General features: G+C 35.3%; 1 protein-coding gene across 11 annotated transcripts in view; it reads left to right on the forward strand.

The window, feature by feature from the left end:
• Positions 1-25,707, forward strand: part of RAPGEF2 (Rap guanine nucleotide exchange factor 2) — a 257,309-nt gene that overhangs the window by 186,759 nt on the left and 44,843 nt on the right. For all 11 annotated transcript variants that reach the window (XM_032148637.2, XM_032148647.2, XM_032148641.2 and 8 more), the window contains one exon: positions 16,551-16,682. In XM_032148637.2, the coding sequence (XP_032004528.1) occupies positions 16,551-16,682 (132 nt within the window). The remainder of the gene's footprint in view (positions 1-16,550; positions 16,683-25,707) is intronic.

The following is a 25,707-nucleotide window of genomic DNA, read 5'->3' on the forward strand; positions in this document are numbered from 1 at the left end:
GTATATCTCACTCCATTCTAACTTGTCTTCCTACTTCCATTCTAACCCCTTACAAGCCATTTTCCCCACCCCCTGCCAGAATGATCTTATAAAACAAAACTGGGTCTTGTTAACTTCCTGTTTAAAAAACCCAGTGACTTCTCATTGCACTTAGAGAGCCTACTTTTTGGTAGGCTTAGTCCCTACTGCCCTGACCCCATTTGTACCACTCAGCCTTTCTCACTCCATACCTTCCAGTGCATGAACTCTTCTCAGAACCGTCAGATTCTGAGTGCATGTTTTCTCCCTCAACATTCTCACTCTTTACCTTCCAGTCACCTTGAAATTGTTTCTCGACCATTCCTAGGTTTATCCCACCTGAAGGTCTTTACTCTGGATATTCCTTCCGTCTGTAAAGCTTTCCTTCCACATCTTTGGCTGGATCCTTTATATTTATTCACCTCTCACTTCAGATGTTATTTTCTCAGAGCAGCCTTCTCAGATCACCCAGTCTTAAATAGTATCCTCTCCATTTCCAGCCATCACCATCTATTACATGCTCTTCTTTTGGTAGTGTCTGTACAATACTTACTGATAGCTGAAATCTTTTTTTAAAATTTTTTTATTGTTACATATTCCTCCTTTCCCCTTCTCCCCTCAAGCCTGTCCTCTGTTTAAGAGTGTAAGTTTCAGGGAGCAGGGATTTTGCTAATCCTAGTCATTGCCATATCACTAGTTCCTGTAACGGTAACTGGCTTGTTACAGGATGTCAGTAAATACTTGTTGGATAATTAAGTAGATGAATGAATCTTATGGTTCTGAGTAACTTTATATACTCTTCATCTGGCAGGCTTCTTGTTGAGATCTATGATAGGAAGTTAAAAATATGTTGAGTTCAGAAGTTTTGTCCTTAATTTTTTTGATGCTGGCTTCCAGGAAAGCTAAACTAAATTTATTGCATAACTACAGTTGCTGTTCATTGTGTTTTAGTTTTATTCTGGTGATCTTACCTATAATTGCTGATGGAAGGGGGTGACTATAGAGCTGGTAAGGAAAAGAACATTGGGATCAAACAGTCTCTGTTCAATTTCTCTCAGCCTCAATATCTTCTGTTTTAAACTAGGGTTAACAGTTCAATGATTTGCTTATTAAATACTTACTATACCTTAGGTACTATGTGAGAAGCTAGGAAAAGAGTGATGAAAAAGACAGACACACCTAGAGAGGGCATTGGATTATTAAATCAGCAGCTACTGTAAAGGTATTTAAGTTCTGTGACAGGCAGCATTCTGGGTATCACAGGAACATTCTTAACAAGAATTTCTAACTTCAGGAGGAGGGTTCAGAGAATTAGCCAGGCCAGGGGTAAGAGTGTTCTTCCCGGAAGAGGGAACAATGAAGACCCAGGAGGAGTTGCAGAGTATCTCGCTGTATTTAAAATAACCAGAAATAGATTTATATATTTAGTACAGAGGCTGAGGGGAAGAGAAGTGAGTGTGAGAAGATCAAAAGGAGAAGACAGTGGGGTACAGTGGTTAGGAATATAACTTTTTCCAAAGAGAAAGAGAAGAAGCCACTAAAACATTTTAGGCAGGGGAGTGACAGGATCAGGTGTATATTTTCCTATCGTGTTTTAAAAGTTTACTTCTGGCTGCAACATGAAGAAGAGGGTGTTACAAGAAGCAAGTTAGGACAGTGGTAGTAGAGTAGCACCACAGTGAAGTGGGTTCATATTTGTAAATCCCCTCTCAGAGTGCTGTCACACATAGTGGGAGCTTGGTTAATTTTTTAAGTTCTGGGTTTTCCTAAGGTGAATTGAGGCTATGTAACTTCAGCGTTAGGGAAGTTAAATTTTTTGTATCTAAAGACATTTTCAAAGTATTCCTGCTTTTGTGTATGTGCATGCATGTGCACTGACACCACAGATTTTATTTAACCAGTCATCAGGTTCTCTGAATGGATTTTAATGAATGCTACTCTTGTTTGCCTGATTTCAACCTAGGATGATACATCAATATGCATACACATACACACTTAACAGAAACATTTAGAGAAAGTAGCTGAAGTTGAGGAAAGTAAACCACAGCTTAATACAGCAATAGAATATTGAAAGTTTGTATTAATTTGGGAAGATGAAAACTTTTACGTTAGTGGAATTTTATTTTTCAATCATATGAAGCAGTCTCTGCCAAAAACCTGCTATGTAATACACGACACGAGATCATTATTATGGGCTCAGGACAAAGCATAGCTGACTGGGTCACTCAGGCACAAAAGGCTACAAATATTAGCATCTTGCAGGCACACTCAACGTTTTCTTTTTTTTTTTTTTTTTGAGACGGAGTCTCGCTCTGTCGCCCAGGCTGGAGTGCAGTGGCGCAATCTCGGCTCACTGCAAGCTCCGCCTCCCGGGTTCATGCCATTCTCCTGCCTCAGCCTTTCCAAGTAGCTGGGACTACAGGCGCCCGCCACCACGCCCAGCTAATTTTTTTGTATTTTTAGTGGAGTCGGGGTTTCACCGTGGTCTCGATCTCCTGACCTCGTGATCCGCCTGCCTCGGCCTCCCAAAGTGCTGGGATTACAAGCGTGAGCCACCGCACCCGGCCAAGAATGTACTTTCTAAGAGAGTTACTCAACTGCTGATGTAAATCAATCATGGCAGGTGCCTGAGAAAGTCATGAAAAATGCTGGAGCATTGGCAGAAGTGAGGGGGTCTCTTTTAGGTAATGTGTGCTTGACGATGTCATAGTCATTCGGACTATTCATTTAATGGCATGTGTCTAAGGTTTACAAAAAAAAAAAGATGAAGGAAAAGAGAAAAATCTATTAGACTTCTTGCAGTTTATGAGTATATAGTCCTGCTGGCCCTAGGCAGTGAGTAATGCACCACAAATGTTCAGTCAATTCTTGTATAGTGCCCTCCCGACAGCCAAAGCAATGAGATTACCTGGCATTGCTTGGTTGACACATGAAGACTTTGAAAATAAATGTGAAATTAAATGTCTTATCATTGAAGTTCTTGGAAATAAATTCTAACATGGATATCTTTGTCACAGAAGTAAAAGGAAAAATTGATAGACACCTAACATGAATACCTAGTGTTTTCGTTAGCAGCTTAAGAAGGGTAACATAATTATTTTTTGACTTAAAGGTTATTGTCTAGCTCAGTTGTAATACCCGTCACTAGAAAAGGAGCACCTGTGGTAGTAATTGTTGCATAAAATCTAGAAGCAAATTTTTAGAGGTAGGATCTGAGATGTCATTTAACATCAAGGTAGTTTCCTGTGTGTGTGTGAATATATACATCTGTGTATGAGGAATGGGTGGAGATTATTAATTATTTTTAGTATTTTTTGAGACAAGGTCTCACTCTGCCATCCAGGCTGGAGTGCAGTGGTGCAATCACAGTTCACTCGACTTCCTAGGCTCAAGCGATCCTCCCACCTCAGCCTCCTTAGTATCTGGGACTACAGACATGTGTCATCACACCCGGCTAATTTTTGTGTTTCTTGTAGAGACAGGGTTTTGCCGTGTTGCCTAGGCTGGTCCTAAACCCCTGGACTCAAGCTATCCTCCCACCTCAACCTCCCAAAGTGCTGGGATTACAGGCATGAGCCACCATGCCTGACCAGACAATTTGCTTATTAAATACTTACTTTACCTTAGGCAGTATTTGAGAAGCCACGCAGTACATGAAGTTTTTCAGTTGATAAAGTTATGCAACCAGTGTATCCATAAATGATAACTTAGAATAGATGGAGCTTCACAGTTTTGAGTCACTATCCATTGTATATATATCAAGACAGGCTTTAGCGCTGTTGTTTTTTTTGTCCTCTTGATATAAGTTGTAATGAATATCTTTTTCTGTTAAAGTTATGTGGAATTAATGTTTTATTTTTCTTATCTCAAAAGTAATTCATATTTATATTTAAAACTTTAGAAAATGTAGATAAGCAGAAACAAATTTTAATTGTCCATAATTATACCATGTAATTATAGCTATTGTTAACATTTTCTTTATACCCTTCCATAGTCTTTATTTTGTATATGTGTATAGAATTGGTTCACGTTAAAATGAGGAAAATCTTTTGTGCAACATTACCACCGTTGCTGATATTTAAAATGTGTTGAATTATTGACTCGTACATTTTGAGCTCCCAGAACCCTTCAGTGGCTTCCCATCTCATTCAGGGTAAAATCCGAACTCTTTACCATAGTTCCCCACATGATTTCACCCCTGAATATCTCTCTGTCCCAATCCCTCTCCTTGTCAGAGCTTGTACTGACCTAGCTATTCCTAAAACATGCCAACGCCACCCTACCTTGGGCTTTTGCTCTTAGTGTGCTTGTTCCTGAAATGCCTGCTACTCCCATGTGCTTCTTCAGGGGTCAGGCCTTCATTCCATTCATATCTTGTACTCAGATGTTACCTGAGCCGGGAGACCTTTCACCCCCTATATCCTGGATCCTACTTAATTAATTTTTAAATTACCACTATGTGATGTTCTTATTTTTTTGATGGCCTTCCCCCAACTTCCTACCCACTCCCCAACACAGACACACAAATACTAGGATATAAAGTCTATGTAATCAGAGTTTTGAGTACGTCCACCCTTCTTCCTAATGAAATCAAGTTTACTTCTATTTTTTATAAAGACTATAGCATAAATTTCAAGAGAAGTATTTATTTTCAAGTGGTCAGCCTATTCAATAAATTTTATGAGTCATCAAAATCAAACAATCAAGTAGGTGGCTTCTAGACCTAATTTTTCATGTAACCTACGAAGCAGCACTTTTAAAAACAAGTAATTTTCCGGGAGCCTTATAGTTTCATCATAGAATATTTGTGTCTTGAAATTTGAGTAGATATTAGTGCTCTCCAAATTAGAGGGCACTGAACAACTCCATATATTTCATTACTGTCTTTGGTTCATAAGATAATCTAATACTTTTTTGATTTTGTTCTCAAGTTACGTACACAGCGCAAGATTTTTCATAATATATTTAATGATTGTATTCCTTTGGCTTAGTGATATGCTAGATTTATCTCAACTTTACACAAAGACAAATATGAAGTATACTTAGCAATGTATTATATATTAATATATGAAAATAAGTTATATACAAAGTGTGTGCTTATATACATTGCATAAATATCTATATATGTATTTTATGAAGATGATATAATTAAAATTATTCCTTTGGGAAATGAGAGCATAAAAAAATGAAAACAATTTTCTCGCCTTAATATCACATCTTAGGTCATCCCTTGCTGTCTAGTCACTGTTTATCACATCGCTTTCTTTTCATCTTTGCTGGATGCAGTACTTATCACAACTTGACAGTTTCTTATTATTTAATTATTTGTCCCCACCCACTAGTTATAAGATGCATGACAGCATGGGCTTTATTTTACTCATTGCTGTATTTAGCAAACTTGGAATAGTGTCTGGCCTACTGGTTTTCAATAAATGTTGTTTGACTAGTTAATTGAAGAGTAAATGAACTGTCGTGTTTATTTTATCCAAACTGCACACAGTCCCATGAAATGGTAAGTCAGATGTTATCAGAGTCCTGCCTACTTCTTCATAAGGAATTTAGAATTTCACTGTGGAAGACTTTTCAGTTGTAGGTCACAAAAATGATCCTAGTATTTGTTTAGGATAATGCTAGCTATTGTACCAAACAAAACGAAATATAATGGTTCAAACAAAATAGACTTTTTTTTAAGTCTCTTTTTCATAAATCTGATGGTGTTCTTGATCAGTAGACAAATTCTTTCTAGATAGTAGTTCAGGGTTGCAGGCCCCCTCCATTTTTTTGGCTCAGTTGTCTTTAACCTTCAATGCAAAGCTTGCGTTTTCTTCCAACAGAGACTCTCTTTAATGGAAAGGGAAAGATCATAGAGGGTCTCATGTAAGGTTGTTATGAGCAAGATATAGAAGTGGCATAATCAATTCTAATTGTTCATACTCCAGTGGTTTGAACTCAATTGGCACTTATGTAACCGGAAGCGACGTTGGGAAATGTAATTTAGCGATGCACCCAACGAGAGGGCACTGGTGAATAGCTAGCCAGTCTCAGCCACGCTACTGTATGTAGATCTAAGTTCATTTGCATTTAGGTGTAAGATAGCTTTATAACTTTTAAAGAGTTAAAAATTAATTATGGGTTAATGTTTTTAATTCTGTGTAAGGCCTCCTTCCCAAACCCAACCTTTTTTGTTCACAAGGCAGCTTAGAGTCCTCCATGGATCCCATAGGAATCTTTTTTCTTTGACTTTAAACACTCATTTCCCAAGCTCCATACTCCATTGAGCATTTCTTCAGTTGAGATAACTAAGTGCATTCCCTTTGGAGCTCATCAAAGTTGTTGTCTAATTGGTGATAGAAGCCATCTTCTGATAGTACCAGCAGCTGCCTCCCTCTCCAGGGATTGCTGCTTCCATAGCACCAGTCCCACTAGGTTCTGGAAAACAAGAGACTGAGAACTCAAGTTTTAGTAATTGTAGAATATTACCAGTATTTCTATATTAATTAGTATTACAGTCTAAATGGTATGATTGCATGATTTGCTTATAGTTCATAAACATAGATTTTGGAGCCTGTTACTGAGGGTTTTGGAGAAGCCACTTGAGCTCTTTGAGCTTCCATTTCTTATTTCCTTCGTTTCCTTCCTTCCCTTCCTTCCTTCCTTCCTTCCTTCCTTCCTTCCTTCCTTCCTTCCTTCCTTCCTTCCCTCCCTCCCTCCCTTCCTTCCTTCCCTCCCTCCCTTCCTTCCTTCCCTCCTTCCCTCCCTTCCTTCCTTCCTTTCTTCCTTCGTCTCACTCTGTCACCCAGGCTGGAGTGCATTGGCATGGTCTTGGCCCAGTGCAAACTCTGCCTCCCTGGTTCAAGCTATTCTCGTGCCTCAGCCTCCCATGTAGCTGGGAGGTGCATGCCACCACGCCTGGCTAATTTTTATATTTTTAGTACAGATGGGGTTTCACCATGTTCGTCAGACTGGTCTCAAATGCCTGACCTCAGGTGATCCACTTGCCTCGGCCTCCCAAAGTGCTGGGATTACAGGCGTGAGCCATCGCACCCGGCCTGAGCTTTCATTTCTTCAGCAATGAAGTGCAACATCTGGGCTCTTCATAGATATTAGAACAAAGAGACAAAGTATGAAACATTCAGTGTATTGCCCGTTATACAATACATACCCCCTTGCCCCAAAGCAATTGCAGTAATTATTATTAACACTAAGAGAAAATATACAGAGGAGTTTGGAATTTAAAATAGATGAAATACTACCCAGAACATGACTTTTAAATCACCCAACTCAGTACCAACAGTTTGCTGTGTTTTTCTTTTTTTTTTTTTTTTTTTTTTTTTTGAGACGGTCTCATTCACCGGTGAGTGTAGTGAGGATCTTGGTCGACTTTGCAAGTGCGCCTCGGTTCACCCTATTCTCGGATTACAAGCGTGAGCCACCGCGCCCGGCCTGCTGTGTTTTTCATTGAAAGTTCTTAGACTGAATGACCTAGAGAATTTTTTGGAATCTCCCAAAGGGATTTGTGCTTTTCAAATGAGTGGTTGTTGATGGTTGAAAATGAATTGAAAAGGAAAAGGAATTATATGCAGAGTGCATGCCTGTGTGTATGCATTTGTGTGTGTGTGTATATATGTGTATTTGAAATGAGAATGGTCTGGCTGTCACTTGAAATCCATCATAAAACTGTTTATTAACAGGCAACAGGACATTTCATTTGGCCATATATACATTAATCAACTACCTCCGTGTTTCTATGGAAACTTGTATAAACAGTTCAGTTGTACCATTTGAAGTCTCAGATAAACATTTTCATTTTGAAAAAAGAATTATCTTTTCAATGACACTTTCAATACTTCTAATAATAATTCTACTATTGTTCTTGATGCCAGATATCTCAGATATCTTTCTTAAAGTGATAGAATTAGTTGACTAGCATAAGAGACAGAGAGAGTGTGTGTGTGTGCACGCGCGCGTGCGTGTGCACGTGCACATAATGTTTTTTCTGACCTTCAGATGTTGGGGAAATTATATATAAGACAAGGTTTTGTTTCCACCAAAATCAGCTATCAGAAAATAAGTCGCTTTAATCTTTTATATAATGAAGTTCTCTCTCAATTTATTGTTTTTAAGGAAGAATGTATTTTTCCATAAGGAAAATAGATCAGAAATGACCCCAAGCAATCTTAGCTTGGAATGTTTCTAATTCACATAATGGAATTGGTATAAGGGAGTTAAAGAAGTTTTACATAGATTTAATAACGAGTCCTGAATATATGATCTCAAAATTGCTACTACTGGATATTACCATAAACATTGTAAAGATTAATTCATAAAGCAAAAAGTAAATGATTGTTGTTGTAAAGAACTTGCAAGAAAAATGACAAATCAGCTTCACGAATGTTATACAGCACTGTGTCATGTATAGACACATCACTACCTTAAACAAATTAGAAGGAATGTAAACTCAATTGGATGACTCAAAAAGTGAGTCAGCTTTGCAAATGTCAAAGTCATTGATGTTGGAGATGCAGATTAAAGTTTCATGAGTGAGAAATTATTTACAATTAATTTTTTATTTTTCATGTGATTTTGAAATTTGTATTTCACTAGTAATTTGATCTAAATAGCCATTTGATTGTTTCATCAATATCCATGAGAATTTTCAGGTCAATTAGTAAATTAATAAATATATTTAAGTTTAATGCTTAAGTGTGTGCTCGCTAGCCATTCATCACTAGCCATGAATCTGTTTCCATCACCTTTTCGCTGTATGATCTTGATGCAAATCACTTCTGCATCTGAGTCTTCCTCCTACATAAAATAGTCCTACTAATACCTATTTTTTAACAGTGTTGTAAAAATTAAGTAAGCTAATGTATGCAAGTACTTAGAGTAGGGCCTGTCACATAGTAACTGGTGTGCTGGTGATCTAATTTTGTTATCTTTGGAAAAATGAGGCAAAGCCTCACGTTTTGAAATACATGATACTTAGATCATGCAGTTTTTCATCACACTGAAGTATTCCTCTCTTCCATTTTGAAGTGAAGTTCATATAGGTTTCCTTTCTACTCAGTGCTTTCTTTGAACATTCAATGGAAAAACCCTCCTAAAAGTATTTGCTTTGAAACATTAGTCACCTTGTGACAGCCTGTTTTCAACCAGTTCACTAATATTGATTATTTATTTTCTTCATCAGGGTCCCAAGTGTGTTTATATTGTCCCCATTTCATACAAGTAAGAATTAATTCCTTTCTGCCTTGGGAAAGGGCTAGGGTACCGTATTTCAGGAGCTAATTCCACCACATGAAGATATATATTTGGACAGCAAGCCATGTGAAATATTCATTGTATAAGCCATATCTTATCAAGCTCTCTCTGTTACAACTCTCTCTAAAACATTATCATAATATAGGAAAGTAGCAAGGAACGTTTGAAATGCATCCCTTCCCCCAACCCCAAAAAAAACACACAACACAGTGGTGTTTCTGCTCAGACTGTCCTCTGAGAGGCAGTGTGCTCCCTATGGCAGGAGCAAAGTTTTATGGTTTTACCATACTTAGTTTGTAGCATACGTCTGTGCCAAATACATACTGTTTTCAAGGCTTTTGCAGTCACATATAATAAGGCAATACACATAAATGCACAAAACTACCCAAGTTGTTATCACTTTGAGAGAATTCTAAACTACAGAAATCTGAATATTTATAAAAGAGTAATTGAACTATAAGCATGTCATGAAAATGAAGTTATTTAGTTTGCAAAATTTATTATGGTATTCTAAGCAATGAGTTCCTCTCCATATAAATACATGATTTATTTAAAAGGTAATATGTAGACTTTTGGGGAAATATGTAGTAAGTGAACTACCATAATGGTAGTTTTAGGTATGACAGTGTCAAAACAAGTTGTTTCTTTGGTTGGCTTCTTTGTTTCCACTGAATTTGAAAAATATCTGCCCTAAGGTGGTGGAGGATGTTGACTGGAAAAATGGTAGAAGAAATGAGAAGTAATAGAGAGGCATATATAAGGTAGATTATTTGGACCACAGTGATTATTTCATTTGATCACTGTATTATGTTATAGTCATTTCGTAGAAGAAACTGAGGTACACAGAAGTTAACTAACTTGCCCAGGTTCACTTGACTTGGGAGGTAGTTGAACAGAAGATTAATCCATATATGGCCAACATGAGGCTTCTGTCTTCTGAGCCTGGTAAGAAGCTGGAAGAATGTTAAGTAATTACAAATTGTTAATTTTGGCAGTTTTCTCCAGTAGATAAAAGCAAATAAATTTTTGCAGAACTATTCTTATAAAGCATAGTTACATCAACACCTTAAAAAGTCTACCTGTAATTTAATCAGAAAAACATTAGGCCTTATCAGTTTATTAAGTTATTAACTCATGACACATTTAGAAAACTTTTGTTTCCTGACATTATATATATTTATTAGCAAAATAAATTGTATATTTTACAAAAATCTTTCTCTTTGCTTTGTGGACTACTGATATATGAAGGCTTCAAGGATGGGTGTTGTATCTAGGGTATATGTAAAGGGGTTATGAAAGGAGCCAAAATTACTGTGGTGAATAATATTTAAAAGTCCAGATGTTTACTTTTTTCTGGTGTTCTTACAGAGATAGGATTTAAAGAAATAAAAGTTGATCAGATTATAAACTGGTCTTTAAAATGAGCTACTAAAAAATTTCCTGCCTCATCAAGCTGCATGTAGAAACAAGTCAGTGTGTCAGAACTAGTAGTACCTGAAAAGATTAATAGCAGAAAGGGAAAAAAAAGGAAGACAGTGTGGGTGTGTATGTATGTGCATGCCTAGAGAAAGAGAAACAATATGAATGGCTTTTAAAATAACTTGAGTTCCAGAGGGAGTGAAAGATCGTGTCTATAGCTGGGTGACTTTGGCCACGAAAGCCCTTTCTGGGAATAGCTCAGTAATCCATTGGCATCTAGGCTTAGATTCCAGCTACAGGAATCATGAAGCTGGAAGGGACCTGCGCCTTGCAGAGTCTGGTCCGTGATGATCTATACTTAACGCTTCTTTAGTCATTTCTGTGTGCCAGGCACTTCTCTAAGTCCTTCACACGCATTTATTTATTCAGTCCTCACAATGCAGGCGTTCAATAAGTGATTCATGAATGCTGAATGAAAATATAGTATCCTTTATTTTTTACAAATACCTCAGAGAAAAATAGAAAATATGTCTAGGAATATACTTCACCTTGTAGAGATTAAAAACATGAACATAAAGACTCAAAACTCTGACAATGATATGGGGAAAGCAGTGTTCATTTGGGTAAATTCTGAGTGATGCATCTTAATATAAAGTTAGTTTTAGTCACTAAGTGTGATATTTATTTTACTTTAAGTAGTTTTATTCAAGGTAAGATGCCTGTGAAAATTGACTAGATTCCAGTGATCATCACCCCAAACATGCATTCTGTTGTAACTGTTACTTAAAATGGTTCCAAGATTGGTTTGGGAAATTAATCAATAAATACATTTCAGTCAATAGACAATATTTTTTTGTTTTTAACTGTTGGATTTCTCAGCAGTCCTAAGATGATGATGATATGTATCTTGGACCACGAAACTCTGTTTTACATAAAAAAAAAAAAAGAGAGAGAGAGCGAGAATAAGCCTGTGTTGATAATAAAATTCCACAAAACTCATCCCCAAAACTTGGGGATCTGGTACCACAGATGCTGGGCTATATCAATAATTATATCAGTAATTCAGGACGGAAAGGAAGAAGAAGGGCAGCCACCCTTGTTTGTACTGCACTGTCACCAATTTTAGGTATTTTACCAATTTAACTTTTTTTTTTTTACTTATTATTATTTATTTACTTATGAGTATTTACTTATTGGTATCAGAGACTTCAAGGCATCCGTACTTATTATCTTTATGTTCAAGATAGAGTTCATTTATTAGCTAGTAATTTTATAAATGCCAACCATTAGATTAATCAGTGATTATCAAATTCCTATTTATATATTATAGAGGCTTAAATAATGTGTAGAATTTACTTTTTCAAAGCTAATTATGGTAGCATCTGTTTGTCCTACATAATAAAACAAAAAAAAACTATTATACAAATGATACCAAGGTTTTATGAAACTACGATTAGTTTTAGGTTTATGCTTATATAAAGTATTACTTCCTGTGTGCCAGGCACTTCTCTGAGTCCTTCACACCCATTTATTTATTCAGTCCTCACAACATAGGCTTTCAATAAATGACAGATGAATGCTGAATGAAAATATAGTATCCTTTATTAGTATTATAAAGTATTAAAAGTGTAATACTTATATAAAATATTACTTTGTATACTTTAATACTAATATACTTTATTACTTTATATATGCACAAGCCTAAAATTAATATAATCTGACTTAAATATAATATATAATTAATATAATCTGATTTAAGTCTGATTTAAGAACCTGATTTAAATATTACCCTTGTTTCTTATGTATTTAGCAGTGTTTGTAGTTAAACTATGATTCAACCATTTGCCTAAGAGTAGTTTATTAAAATTGTGATTCACAGGTGGTGTTTTTTAGGACTACAGGTTGCTTGCTCCAGGAACAAAAAATTGAGCAGTAATATATTTATATAATAGAATATTAAAATAAATATCTAAGTGATAAAAATGAAAAATGTAGGTGAAAAGATTCCTTGGAATTGTGTTCTTAATGAATTGTCGGGAAATACATTGGTATTAAAAATACATAAAATGTGTTACTTTCTCATTTAATTAACTTAATTATTGATTTTATTCAGGTAATTACTGTATATTTCTAGCTTTATAAATTTTTTTTTGAACAGAATTTCTGTTATAAATGGTGGCTACAGTTGCAAGATAATTCACAACCTCAATTTAATCTGTAATTTAATTAAATAGCATACTGATACATAGTAATTTAAATTGGCACTGGGTCAAGCTTAGAAAAAAGTTTAGAGTAAGGGATGCTTGCTGTCATGTTGTGCCTTGTGCATATTTCTCAGATCTGTGTTGCCCTGATGCCCTTGGGTTTAAATGTGGGCATCTGCCCCTGTGTCTGCCTCCTGACTCTCAACCCCTACATGGTTTGTTTGCCTCCTAGAAACTCCATTTTTCCTAGGCATGGGCTCAGGCCTCTATTCCATTAGAGTGTCATGGCAAGCCAAATCAGTGCATTTCAGTTTCTTTCTTTATGGGAACACCTTTTGTAACATCTCCCATTCCATAACTTGACTGATGTGTATTGTCAATAAAATTTAATAATAATGCCAGATTTGGTGGCTTATGCCTGTAATCCCAGCACTTTAGGAGGCCGAGGCAGGTGGATCACTTGAGGCCAGCAGTTTGAGACCAGCTTGGCCAACATGGTGAAAGCCTGTCTCTGCTTAAAAAAAAAAAAAAAAAAAAAAAAAATTAGCCGGGGTGGTGGGCGCCTGTAATCCCAGCTCTTTGGCAGGCTGAGGCAGGGAGAATTGCTTAAATCCGGAAGGGTGGAAGTTGCAGTGAGCTGAGATTGTGCCACCCACACCCCACCCAGGGCAGGGCGACAGAGCAAGATTTTGTCTCCAAAAAAAAGAAAAAAGAAAAAATTAATAATAGTATTGTTATCCTAATTGGTGGGAAAAGATTTTAAGGTTTTCTTACATATCTGTTCTTACATATCTCATATTCTTACGTATCTCATATTAAAATGTGTTTAATTAATGCTAATTTATATATGCATTTACTTTAATATATCATTATTTCATGCCATTCTGCAAAGAACACAGATAATGGGGAGAAAGGGATAAAAACAATGTTTGCAGTGGCTCACACTTGTAATCCCAGCACTCTGAGGAGGGAGGATTGCTTAAGGCCAGAAGTTTGAGACCAACCTAGGCAACATAGAGAGACCCTTTTATTATCTACAAAAAATTTAAAATTAGCTAGACATGGTGGCATGTGCCTGTGGTTCCAGCTACTCAGGAGGCTGAGGTGGAAGGATCACTTCAGCCCAGGAGTTTAAGGCTACAGTGAGCTATGATTGTGTCTCTGCACTCCAGCCTGGGCAGTTGAGGAAGACCCTGTCTTTAAAATAAAAAATAAAAAAAAAAACCTTTTATTTTCTATTGTTTGTAACACCTGTCACAGTGAATTTGGAGGTAGTAGAGGTTTGGAGTTAGGAATGTCTTACTTATATTGATACTCTCTGCTGCTAGCAGAGTATATGACATAGCAGATACTCAAGTATTTATTAAATATAATTGAATTTTTAAAAGCAAAAATATTTCTTTCTCTTTTGACAGTCTTTATGGTTCTGGGCCTAACATTTCCATGTAATTCTGATATTTGTGGCTGTAAGTAGGCACAGATGAATAGGTTATGGTATCTAAAAGCTGGATAAATGTCTTAGGTTATGCTTGGAGCTCTTACAGCTCCTAGTGCTCTCCATACACTTACTTAGTCAGGGAAGATGAATTCCCTAAGATGAATTCTTAGTCAGGGAAGATGACCAGATGATGGATTCTGAAGAGAAGAGAGTTCTGTGAGACCTGAATAAATAAAATGTAAAAATTCATTAGATAGTTTTATCTTCATTTGACACATTAAGTTAATTTTTTTAAAAAAATCACACTATGTTGCATGTCAACCTGAGTTATGTCTGTAAAAGATAATCAATAGAAATCAGTTTATTGTTCTCTAATTACACGTATGGATTGATGCCTTTTAACATCTCTAAGCCATAGAGTAATGTTTCCCCAGTTGCCTTCTGCAGTAAGTGACTGAATTAAATGGAAGTGTAGCTAAGACGATGAAGGGTATCTATCCTGCCTATTATTTATTTTCATATCTGATCACCATCATTTAGCTATATGTAAAATTATAGTCATTAATACATATCTGCAAACTTCTATCTTTGAATTGTTCCTGAAGAAGTCCTGCAAATATTTCACTATTCTACATTATGAATGAAACATATAAATTCTGAATTTAGAGGTATTTGCCTGTCCCTTACAGATAAGTTGTTATTCTCCTAAATATTACATATTTTACAACATCTTCAGTTACCAGTTTCTTTAAAAACACTGTTGGTAAGATAGGTTTGCGATTATTTCACTTCTCCAAGCTCCCTCAACAAATGGATTTTTCTCCATTTATTTGGCATCTGATTATATGCCCCTATTAAGTTTATGTTTACATCTTCCCTTTGTATGCCTTGTATCCTATAAAGTTATTATTTCTAAACAGATTGTATGTAAATATTGTAAAATATAATCCACTTAAGGTAGAGAGGGTTGTAATCTATTGAGAGAGTAGGTCTGAATTATTATGGGATATAAATACATTTTGCCTACTTGGAGCTCTGAAATATCAAAATCCATTGATCATTGTCGTAAATCCGAACTGTCTCCCTTGTGAGGCTTACTCTAAACTATGCAATAACATTTTGGAGGGGGAGGGAATGAGCCTCAAAAGGTAGACGGGAATACTACTAAGGTTAATGTTTATTTAAGTTTTAACAATTAGTCCTTATATTTATAACTATTTGCCAGCTAAATAGGATCAATATGCAGGAAAAAGGGAGTGTTACCAGTATTTCATGACGCTAGTTAACATGTATTTTGAAATGCTGTTTCATTATTAGCGCAATAGTATAATGTGTGATACTGTAGATAAATATAATGTCTTTTTTTTATTCAAAAGAATTGGTAATAACTGATAAGAGTCTAAGATTCTTAAGAACCTTACATCTGTTTTCTTAGATTCTCACTTGACGAGGGCATAATAAGAGAAAAGGGGCTCGGTAAATATTTGTCAAATAATCCAATGTATGAGCGGTTTTGTTTTTCTAATGCGTTTTCTCTGGTATATAAGGGGTGGCAGAACACATAAGGGATGCTTAGTGAATGTGTTTAATAGAGACTATTTTTATTTAAACATGAACATGTAGAAAGTTGATATTTATGATATTTATGTATATGAGGATAGGTAAGTGTTGTCCATAACTTTCTCAATTCTAAGATCTTTGATGGCATTCTTTTCTCTTTCTTTGTAGAGCCTAGTACGGTTGCTTGTATGGCAATATACTTCATCAATTCTAAGATGCTCTTTTTTTTTAACTTTTAAACATAATTTAAGTATAAAAGTAGCTTAAATGTGTTTTCTTGTTTAAACTGCTTTTTGCCACCAAGTTACATTTGTGATGGCTAATAAATAGTAGCCTAATTTGCTCATTGATGTGTGATTGGAAAATTTTAGCTTACTAAATTAAATACCCAAGTTTACCTTAATAACCAAACCCACCTATTTAAAGCATTGAATTTAGTGTTATTTAAGGCTCATGTGTGCTCATACACTTTAAAAATTATTATATGATTTTTGGTAAATAAGACAATATTTAGTAATTTGTGAATGTGGAAAATGAATACCATTTTTAGTTCAATGGTATAGAACAAAATATGATATTTTAATTTTAAAATGTCTTCTTGGAGTTCTTGATTCAGATTGTAATCCTAGTTTTTCCCGCTCCTTCCATAGCTTCCTGCAGATTTCACAAAACTGCATCTTACTGACAGTCTCCACCCACAGGTGACCCACGTTTCTTCTAGCCATTCAGGATGTAGTATCACTAGTGATTCTGGGAGCAGCAGTCTTTCTGATATCTACCAGGTAAGAGGATGTTTTCCTTGTCATTTGCTTCATTTTCATTTATTCCAAGAAATTTTAAGGTTCTCAGCTGATAGAATCTATAAAGTAAATATATGTGTGTATATTACATGTGCATGTAAGTACATAAAATATTAATGTTTATTTCGTACATCTTATTTTTAGGGTGTAGAACTGCTGTCTAATTGTACTGCCTCTGCTCTGACGAGTTATCAAAGTGTTCCTTTTTTTATTTGTATAAATTTGCGGGGTAAAAGTGTAATTTTGTTGCATGGATAGATTGCTTAGTGGTGAAGTCAGGGCTTTCATGTTATACATCACCCCAATAACTTACATGGTGCCCGTTAAGTAATTTCTCATTATCCACCCCCTACTCCCTCATGCTCTGAGTCTCCACTGCTTATCATTCCACACTCTGCATCCATGTGTAAACATTATTTAGCTCCCACTTGTGACTGAAAACGTGGTATTTGTCTGTCTGTGTCTGAATTATTTCAATTAAGATAGTGGCCTCCACTTCCATCCATATTGCTGCAAAAGACATTATTTCATTTTTTATGGCTGAATAGTATTTCATTCTGTATGTGTACTGTACTTTATTCAGTCATCCATTGATGAACACTTTGGTTGATTCTATATCTTTGCTATTGTGAATAGTGCTGCAATAAACATACAGGTGCAGGTATCTTTTTGATACAATGATTTATTTTCCTTTGGGTGGATACTCAGTCATGAGATTGGTAGATTGAATCGTAGTTCTATTTTTAGTTCTTGGAGAAATCTCCATACTGTTTTTCATCAGAGGTTGTACTAGTTTACATTCCCACCAGCTGCATATAAGTGTTCTCTTATCTCCACATCTTCACCATCTGTTACTATTTTTGTCTTTTTCATGACAGCCATTCTGACTGGTGAAAGATAGTATCTCATTGTGGTTTTAATTGGCGTTTCTCTGATGATTAGTGGTATTAAGCATTTTTTCATATGTCTGTTGGCTATTTGTATGTCTTCTTTTGAAAATGTCTATTCATGTCCTTTCCCCATTTTTTAATGGGATTATTTGTTTTGTTGTTGTTGTTGTTGCTGTTCAGTTGTTTGAGCTTCTGGATATGAGTCCCCAGTAGGATGCATAGTTAGCAAATATTTCTCCCATTCTACAGATTATGTGTTCACTCTGTTGATTATTTCTTCTACTGTGCAGAAGCTTTTTAGTTTTATTAAGTCCCATTTGTCTGTTTTTGTTGCCTGTGCTTTTGAGGTCTTAGTCCTGAATTATTTGCCTAGACCAGTGTCCAAAAGAATTTTCCCTAGATTGTCTTCTAATATTTTTATAGCTTTGGATCTTAAGTCTTCAATCCGTTTTGAGTTGATTTTTATATATGCTGAAAGATAGGGGTCCAGTTTCATTATGCTGTATATGGCAATCCAATTTTCCCAGCACCATTTATCGAAAAGAGTGGCTTTTCCCCAGTATATGTTCTTCTTGGCTTTGTCAAAGATCAGTTGGCTGTAAATACGCGACTTTATTTCTGGGTTCTTTATTTTGTTCCATTGATCTGGTACCTATTTTTATACCAGTATCATGCTGTTTTAGTTATTATAACCTTGTAGTATGATTTATTCTTTTTGCTCAAGATTGCTTTCACCATGCAGGCTCTTCTGTGGTTACATATGAACTTTAGGAATTTTTTTTTCTAATTCTGTGAAAAATGATGCTGGGATTTTGATAGGAATTACATTCAATCTGTATATTGCTTTAGGCAGTATGGTCATTTTAATGATATTAATTCTTTCAATCCATGAGCATGGGATGTTTTCTCATTGTGTCATCTACAATTTCTTTCATCAGTGTTTATTATAGTTTTCCTTGTAAAGCTCTTTCACCTCCTTGGTCGAATATATTCTAGGTTTTTTTTTTTTTTTGTAGCTATTGCAAATGAGATTGCTTTCTTGATTTTGTTCTCAGCTGGATTGTTATTGTTGTATAGAAATGCTACTGATTTGTGCATATTGATTTTGCATTCTGAAACTTCCCTGAATTTTTTATCAAATCTAACAATTTTTTGATGGAGTCTTTAGGGATTTCTATATATAATGAGATCGTTCCATCAGTGAACAGGGATAATTTCACTTCCACTTTTCCGATTTGGGTGCCTTTTATTTCTTTCTCTTGCCTAATTGCTCTGGCTAGGACTTAGAATACTATTTTGAATAGGAGTGGGAAAGTGGGCATCCTTGTTACAGTTCTTATAGGAAATGCTTTCAACTTTTCCCTGTTCAGTAAGCTGTTGGCTGTAAGTTTGTCTTATATTACAAGTTTTTCTTATTAAAGTCCATACTGAGTGTGACAAAAGGAAGGACCTATTAAGACTGGATCATTGAATTATCTCCCTTGTGTTTTTAAAAAATTACCTTTAGATTTAGTATCTGCTTAAAATAAATTTTTATGATACCGATGGATAGAAAATAAGCCAGAGCTATGGGATTCCAAAAATGTTTTTAAAACAAAATAATTTTAATGTTAAGAAACATTTTATTAGCTTCAAATGTGCAAATTTAGGAAAAGAGACTGAAATATATACAAATATCCTTATTTGGGCCTTCAAATACATTCCGTTACTATTGGATTGTATATGGTTTCAAGCAAAATAACATTATTCTTACTTTACAAAGAATAACTCTTGGCTTATTAGGAACTGTGGCATGAAATAACCATAAAAGTAACTTTCTTTGGAGACAATATAGTTATGAAGGATCATTGTTGTATTTAGTCAGTGCTGTTTTTATTTTTTTAATTATTGAAAGTTAGTGAACAATTAAGAATACCATCAATACAAGACATTCATTTAGGTCCTAAATTTAGTAGATCTTGAAAAATAATTTTCTTTTAAAGAGATAGTATACTAGTTATATACTTTTCTCAATTTACCTCCTCATCACATACACACAAACACACCATTTATTCTGAAAGTTGATTTTTCTAAACATTTATCGAAGAGTTCCCTTGTGTAAAACAATGAACAGTATACATAAAAGCTGTACTTTAGTTTATATTAATTGAAATATTATGGCAGAGCCTTCGTCCGCTAAACTTTGAGATTATTATTATACATCTTGAAAATCTATAGTGAGAATACAGCTTGAGGTTACAGTTATCACTGTTCTCATCAAATAAATACAAACTTGGATGAAACTCCTTAAAGGTAAATCTATTAAGATAATGAAGTAACTTGTTTGACCAGGTGCAGTGGCTCATGCCTGTAATCCCAGCACTTTGGGAGGCCAAGGCAGGCAGATCACTTGAGGCCAGGAATCTAAGACCAGTCTGGCCAACATGGTGAAACCCCATCTCTACTAAAATACAAAAATTAGCCAGGTGTAGTGATGCATGCCTATAGTCCCAGCTACTCGGGAGGCTGAGGCACGAGAATCTCCTGAGCCCCAGAAGTTGTCACAGCAGTGAGCCAAGATCTCCCCCACTGCACTCCAGCCTACGGGGCAGAGCAAGACTCCGTCTCAAAAAACAAAAAAGTAACTTGTTTGTATAATCGATTGAGGCATATTCTGAGGGGAATTCTAGTCATATGGGCTTTTACCTTGAATAGGCTGGATAAGTACATGAGGAAATGAAGATGGTACTTCTGTCCCTGGTTATCATCTGAATGTCTGTGAAACCAGAGTGTGGGTGAGAGTTCCTAATTGTGCTAACATAGTTGGAGCTTGCAGCCTGCTGTCTGGCTTTATCTTTGGGTGTAGATGAAGAAGAGGATCCCTGTGCATCATTTCAGTTGTTCAAGTGTCAAAGCTATTTGTTTCAAATTTGATGACAGGCAGATAGCCTGTAAGTATATATCCATCATAAGGAAAAATCCATAGATGTATCTAAGGATCTAGTTATTGGCTGTGCGAAACTTAACATTTAGTAGAGATTTTCAGTAGACCACTTCTATTATCTTTGAATCAGAACTTAAAATGAGAAGTCTGACATGCACCTGGTTCAACTTCCAAATTTACATTTGAATCCTCTGCTTCTCTCCTTTGAATCAAGCATCCAGTTTATTCTTGAACAATTCCAAGGGTGAGCAACTTTCTCCCCTGGCAGCTCATTTAATCTTCATACAGTTCTGATATCAGAGGTCTCCTGTCACACTGAAGTGAGAATAAATGCTCACTAGATGGACACAGAGAGATTGAATTTGAATGCTGTACACCAGGGAGATATGGATAGAATAATGTTGCTGAGATGGTGGGAAGAGAGGAATTCATGAGTGAATTCTTAGTCATTCTTAATTACTAACCTTAAGAGAAGAAACATTCCTCTGTTTTAACAGGAACACATCCTGGGGAGTTTGGGAGTTGTGGGAGTTCCTGTCTTAGACTTCTGTTTTATCTCGGAAGAGTTGAGTTCATTTGTTGAGAGTGAGAGGGTTGGCAGGTAGAGAGTTTTAAGCAAAGAGAAGTTTTGAAATAATAGTTGCACAGAGTAGGAGAACAAATTGACCAGGTAAATGGAGATTCAGTTGTGTTAGTGCCCTCAAATATAAAGTGATTTCCCTCTGCTCTGTTAAGTAATTTTCTTCACAGTAAGCACAAAGAAAGCAAGGATTTGACTTCACCCAGGACTGAAGTTTGTTAAGTGAGTATAATACAAAGACAAGTGGAGCAACAAGGCAAGCATTTTCTAACTGCAGATCATAGCTTTTGTATGCCTTCTGCTTGGAATGTTTTCTCCTAGCTCGATCCTTTTCAGCCTTTGTTTTCAAGTGTCATCTCCTCAGAGTTGTTCCTTTATAATCCTCTGTAAAGGAAGTCCTCCATTTTGATTCCTTTCCTGCCTGATCTTTTTATTTCCTTCCTAGACGCCAATTGAAACAATTATTACTTTTTATGTTGTCTCTCTGCCTAGAAGAATGACACCTTCAAGAAGGCAGGGAACTTGTCTGTCTTGTCTCCATTTTTTCCCCTAGAGCCTAGTACAGTGCCAGGAAATTTTAGGCATTCAATAAAGATGTGTTGAATGAATGTAATTGAAATAATAGACTAGGGAATATAAGCTGGATATGAAAGGAAGTTAAGACAGGAGGTGCGAACACTAGACACAAAAGGTAGTAGAGTCTTGAGCAAAGATCCTTCTTAAGTTGAAAAAGGGTTACCTTAGAAGCAGATGGGGGCAGGTTGAAAGAATAGAAGGTTGTTGGTGATTGAAAGCTTTAATGCCTAAGTTAGTGATACGAGACAACGCCGTTTCCAGCCATGATAAGGTTCCTGGTTAAATGGTGTGGCCATCAGGATCAGAGCGAGTGGCTTAGGCAAATCGGAAATAGTTGTACAAAATAGATAGATCAATAGAACAGAGAGTTCAAGCAAAATTGAACTCACGTGTAAGGATGTAATATGTAATAGAGGAAACTTCACAAATCAATAAAGAAAGTGATGGATCATTCAATAAATGGTCTTTGGGGTTGGGGAATCATTTTGTATTCTCATTTTGTATCATAATTAAAATAAATTCCTGATTAAAGAGTTAGCAAACAATGTTTTAATAAAGGATCAAAACATTTTGTAATTAAAACATCAATTGATATGAAGATTTAAAGTCAGAATATAACTGATTTATGCAAATAAGAAAAATACTCAGCTCACAATGTTAAAATGTTCAAAGGACAGTAGTTGGTAACTTACAGAAAAGAAAATGCAAATGTCTACACCTTAAATAAGTATTTGAAACATAATAGTAATTGAGCATATAAGGACTTAAATATGAAATGATTCTGCCTATCAAATTAGTACAGATTTTCTTACTTAAAATAAGCATTTATAGATATTTTTATATACTCCTCATAGGATTGTAATTTTGGGGAAACAACCTAACGATTTATATTAAGAGCTTTAAAAAATTGTTCTTCTCTTTTAGGCATATATATGCATTTAATAAGCAAAACTTTTTTGGCAAGTGATTTTAAAGTGCTTACTGATAAAACATGCAGTATTTGATTTTTATTTTAGTTAAATTAATACTTTAGTAGAGCTTTATGGCATAAAAATTTTTTTGTTTGTGAATTTTCTTGATTTTTTTAAAAAATGTAAAATTGGTTTTAAGAACTGTGTTCACAATAGCAGAATGTATTTAGTCCCTTTTGATTTAAATAGTGGAGCTTTCAGCATTGATCTGAGAATATTGTTTTTAAAAGAATATCACTATTTAAATATTAATGGGCAACAAAATCTATGTTAGTCAGTACATGTATAAGATAAATTAATTTAAGACAGGAGTTATTTGGCTAACTTAACTATGTAAACCTTTCTCCTTGTTCCTGAAACAAATATATCCAGATAAACGTTTAAATATAAAGCGTCTGTTTTAGTGTCTTTATTTAGAAAAAAAGGGTTTAAAGACACGCGTGAGTCTTAGTAGTGTTGTTATTTGGAGGAAGCTAGAAAACAGTAAGTTATGTTTATAGGCAAATATGTATTTAAACTTTTAATCTTTTATGACTTAGCAAAGTGGAAAACATTTTATTACTGTATTGTATTTCAACTTTTTTTTTATTAAGACTATTGAGAATGTTGAGCAAAGTGCAGAGTACTTAGTATTTCTTGGTTGGTCACACCTGATTTTGAGTCCTAGCACAGTTACTGGGTTTTGTTTTGCTTACATTGAACAATTTATTTAATGTCCTTGACATTTTCTCCTCTGTAAAATAGAGTTAGTAATATTAACTTGCTGAATTGATACGAAGATTATTATGTTTTAAAACATCAACTTTAGTGCTAGATACATATGATAGTCATTCAATATAGGATCACTATTTTTGTAATTGGTGTATGAACCAGTTGGCCAGAATGTATTTGTGCAGTTAGTCTAAGATACTATTTTACAAGTACATAAGGAGAGTGCAGTGTTTAACAGAATTTTGTGGGGTTTTTTGGTCAAATTCCACAAATGTAAATTGTGTGCAAAGTTCATTGCTGGTATGGGGAGAGGCAGAAGGTGTACAAGTTCTAAGATGAAGATTGTATCCCCTTGAGGAAGGGACTTTTGATCTAGCTTGAGACTGGCTTGCTTTCTCCCTTATTTGATCCAAAAGCAGTCCTATGAATAGTAAGAAGTCGTATCTACAGTTTACATCGATGATAAGATGGGCTTGTGGAGGTTAAGTGACTTTGCTAAAATCACATCATGAATAGTAGAGGTGAGATTTGGAGCCACAAAACTGAGTTTGTTCACACAGTAAATACTACATTCTAGGTACTCTTCTTAAGTTTAGTACTTCTCCTGGAGACCAGTTTGTGTTCCCTAAACTTTTAACTCCACTCGGTCTCTAAACATCTTGTCCACAAGGCAGTGGTATTATGAAATTATTAGGTCCCTGACAAGTTGTTTATCACGTTCTTTTAAAAAGTGTGATTTAGAGAATCTGTAGTATTTTAAGGTAAAATGGATATTTATTCTAAGTAATAATCTCTAAATTTTTGGTTTAGTAAATGTTATTTTATGAATAGTTTGTTTCTTAAAGCATGGAATGCACATAGAGATAGCAAGCAACTGTAATCTTTTAAATAAATAAGGTAGAAGGTTCAGTTTGGGAGAGATAAATCCAGTTGACAGCTGAAAGTCTTTATGTTCTGCTTAAGACTTAAATATAAATAATTTAAATGATAATTATTTCTTTGGGATGGTATAAAATATATTCCATCTTTTCGCATACATTAGATGTTTTAAAATTAAAGAAAAACCATTAGTTATATAAATTATTGAAAATAAATATTTTTAAAATTTCTGTCTTTGGTAGTGTGCTTTCTTCACTCTATGCTGATGTTAAAGAATGTTTATATAGAGAACTGATAATATTTTTGAAAATAGAAGGTGATGAGTAATAAATAGTCTTCAATGTGAAGATGAAACTGAGGTGAAAATGTGATCATAGCAAGCATTAGCAAATTGTATTTCTAGACTTCAGGGTCCAGTGCTGATAACAATGTTGACCTATTTTCTCTAACCACAACCTTGGCATACTATATCACATCAAGTTCTACTTCAGTTTCCTTCTTAAATCTAGCAGTGATTCAGTTAATTTTGAGTTTAAATTATGAGATGTGTTTCTGAGTGTGTCACAGTTCTGTCTGTATGGGCTGCAGTGGCTTATTACTCTCCTACCTGCAGTCTCTCTGCTTATAATGACCAGGCCATTGAACTTTCATAAACACTAGGTTTTCTGTCTTCAATTATTTTCCCCTTAAGTTTCTTTTTTAAATAATATATGCATTTTAGTTCAGGAAATTGTACCTAAAGGACAGAAAATGTGATAAAACTCATTGTTAACACATGCTTGTATTATTTCAAAATGTAGGATTAAATCTTATGTTCTGTGATATGAACCGGGACTTTACAAAGCTGAAACTTTGTTTATAAGAAAATAGCACAGGCTGGGCGTGGTGGCTCATGCCTGTAATCACAGCACTTTGGTAGGCTGAGGTGGGCAGATCACTTGAGGCCAGGAGTTCAAGACTGGCCAAGCCAACATGATGAAATCCCATCTCTACTAAGAGTACAAAAATTAGCCGGGTGTGGTGGTGCACACCTGTAGTCCCAGCTACTTGGGAGGCTGAGGCATGAGAATCGCGTGAACCCGGGAGGCAGAGGTTGTAGGGAGCCGAGATCGTGCCATTGCACTCCAGCCTGGGCAGCAGAGCAAGACTCTGTCTCAAAAAAAGAAAAAGAAAGAAAGAAAAAGAAAATAGCACAATTTATTCCGTAAATATTAAATTATAGGAAAAGGACAGATCCTTATATAAGCCACATTCATATTCAGTGAATGTTAAAAAGAGACAGATTAGATTGCGATTAAGACTCTGAAGCCAGAATTCCTGGGTTGTAGTCTTGATTCCACAGTTTATCAGCAGCATGACCTTGGAAAAATTATTTCTCTTCACCTAAGAGTTAAGAGAATAATAAAAGTTAATAATGGCTTTTATTTTATAGGGTTGTTTTAAGGATTAAATGAAATAATAAATACATAGCAGTTAG

This window comes from Hylobates moloch, unplaced genomic scaffold, assembly GCF_009828535.3.
Source record: "Hylobates moloch isolate HMO894 unplaced genomic scaffold, HMol_V3 SCAFFOLD_3, whole genome shotgun sequence".
Classification (NCBI taxonomy): domain Eukaryota; kingdom Metazoa; phylum Chordata; class Mammalia; order Primates; family Hylobatidae; genus Hylobates; species Hylobates moloch.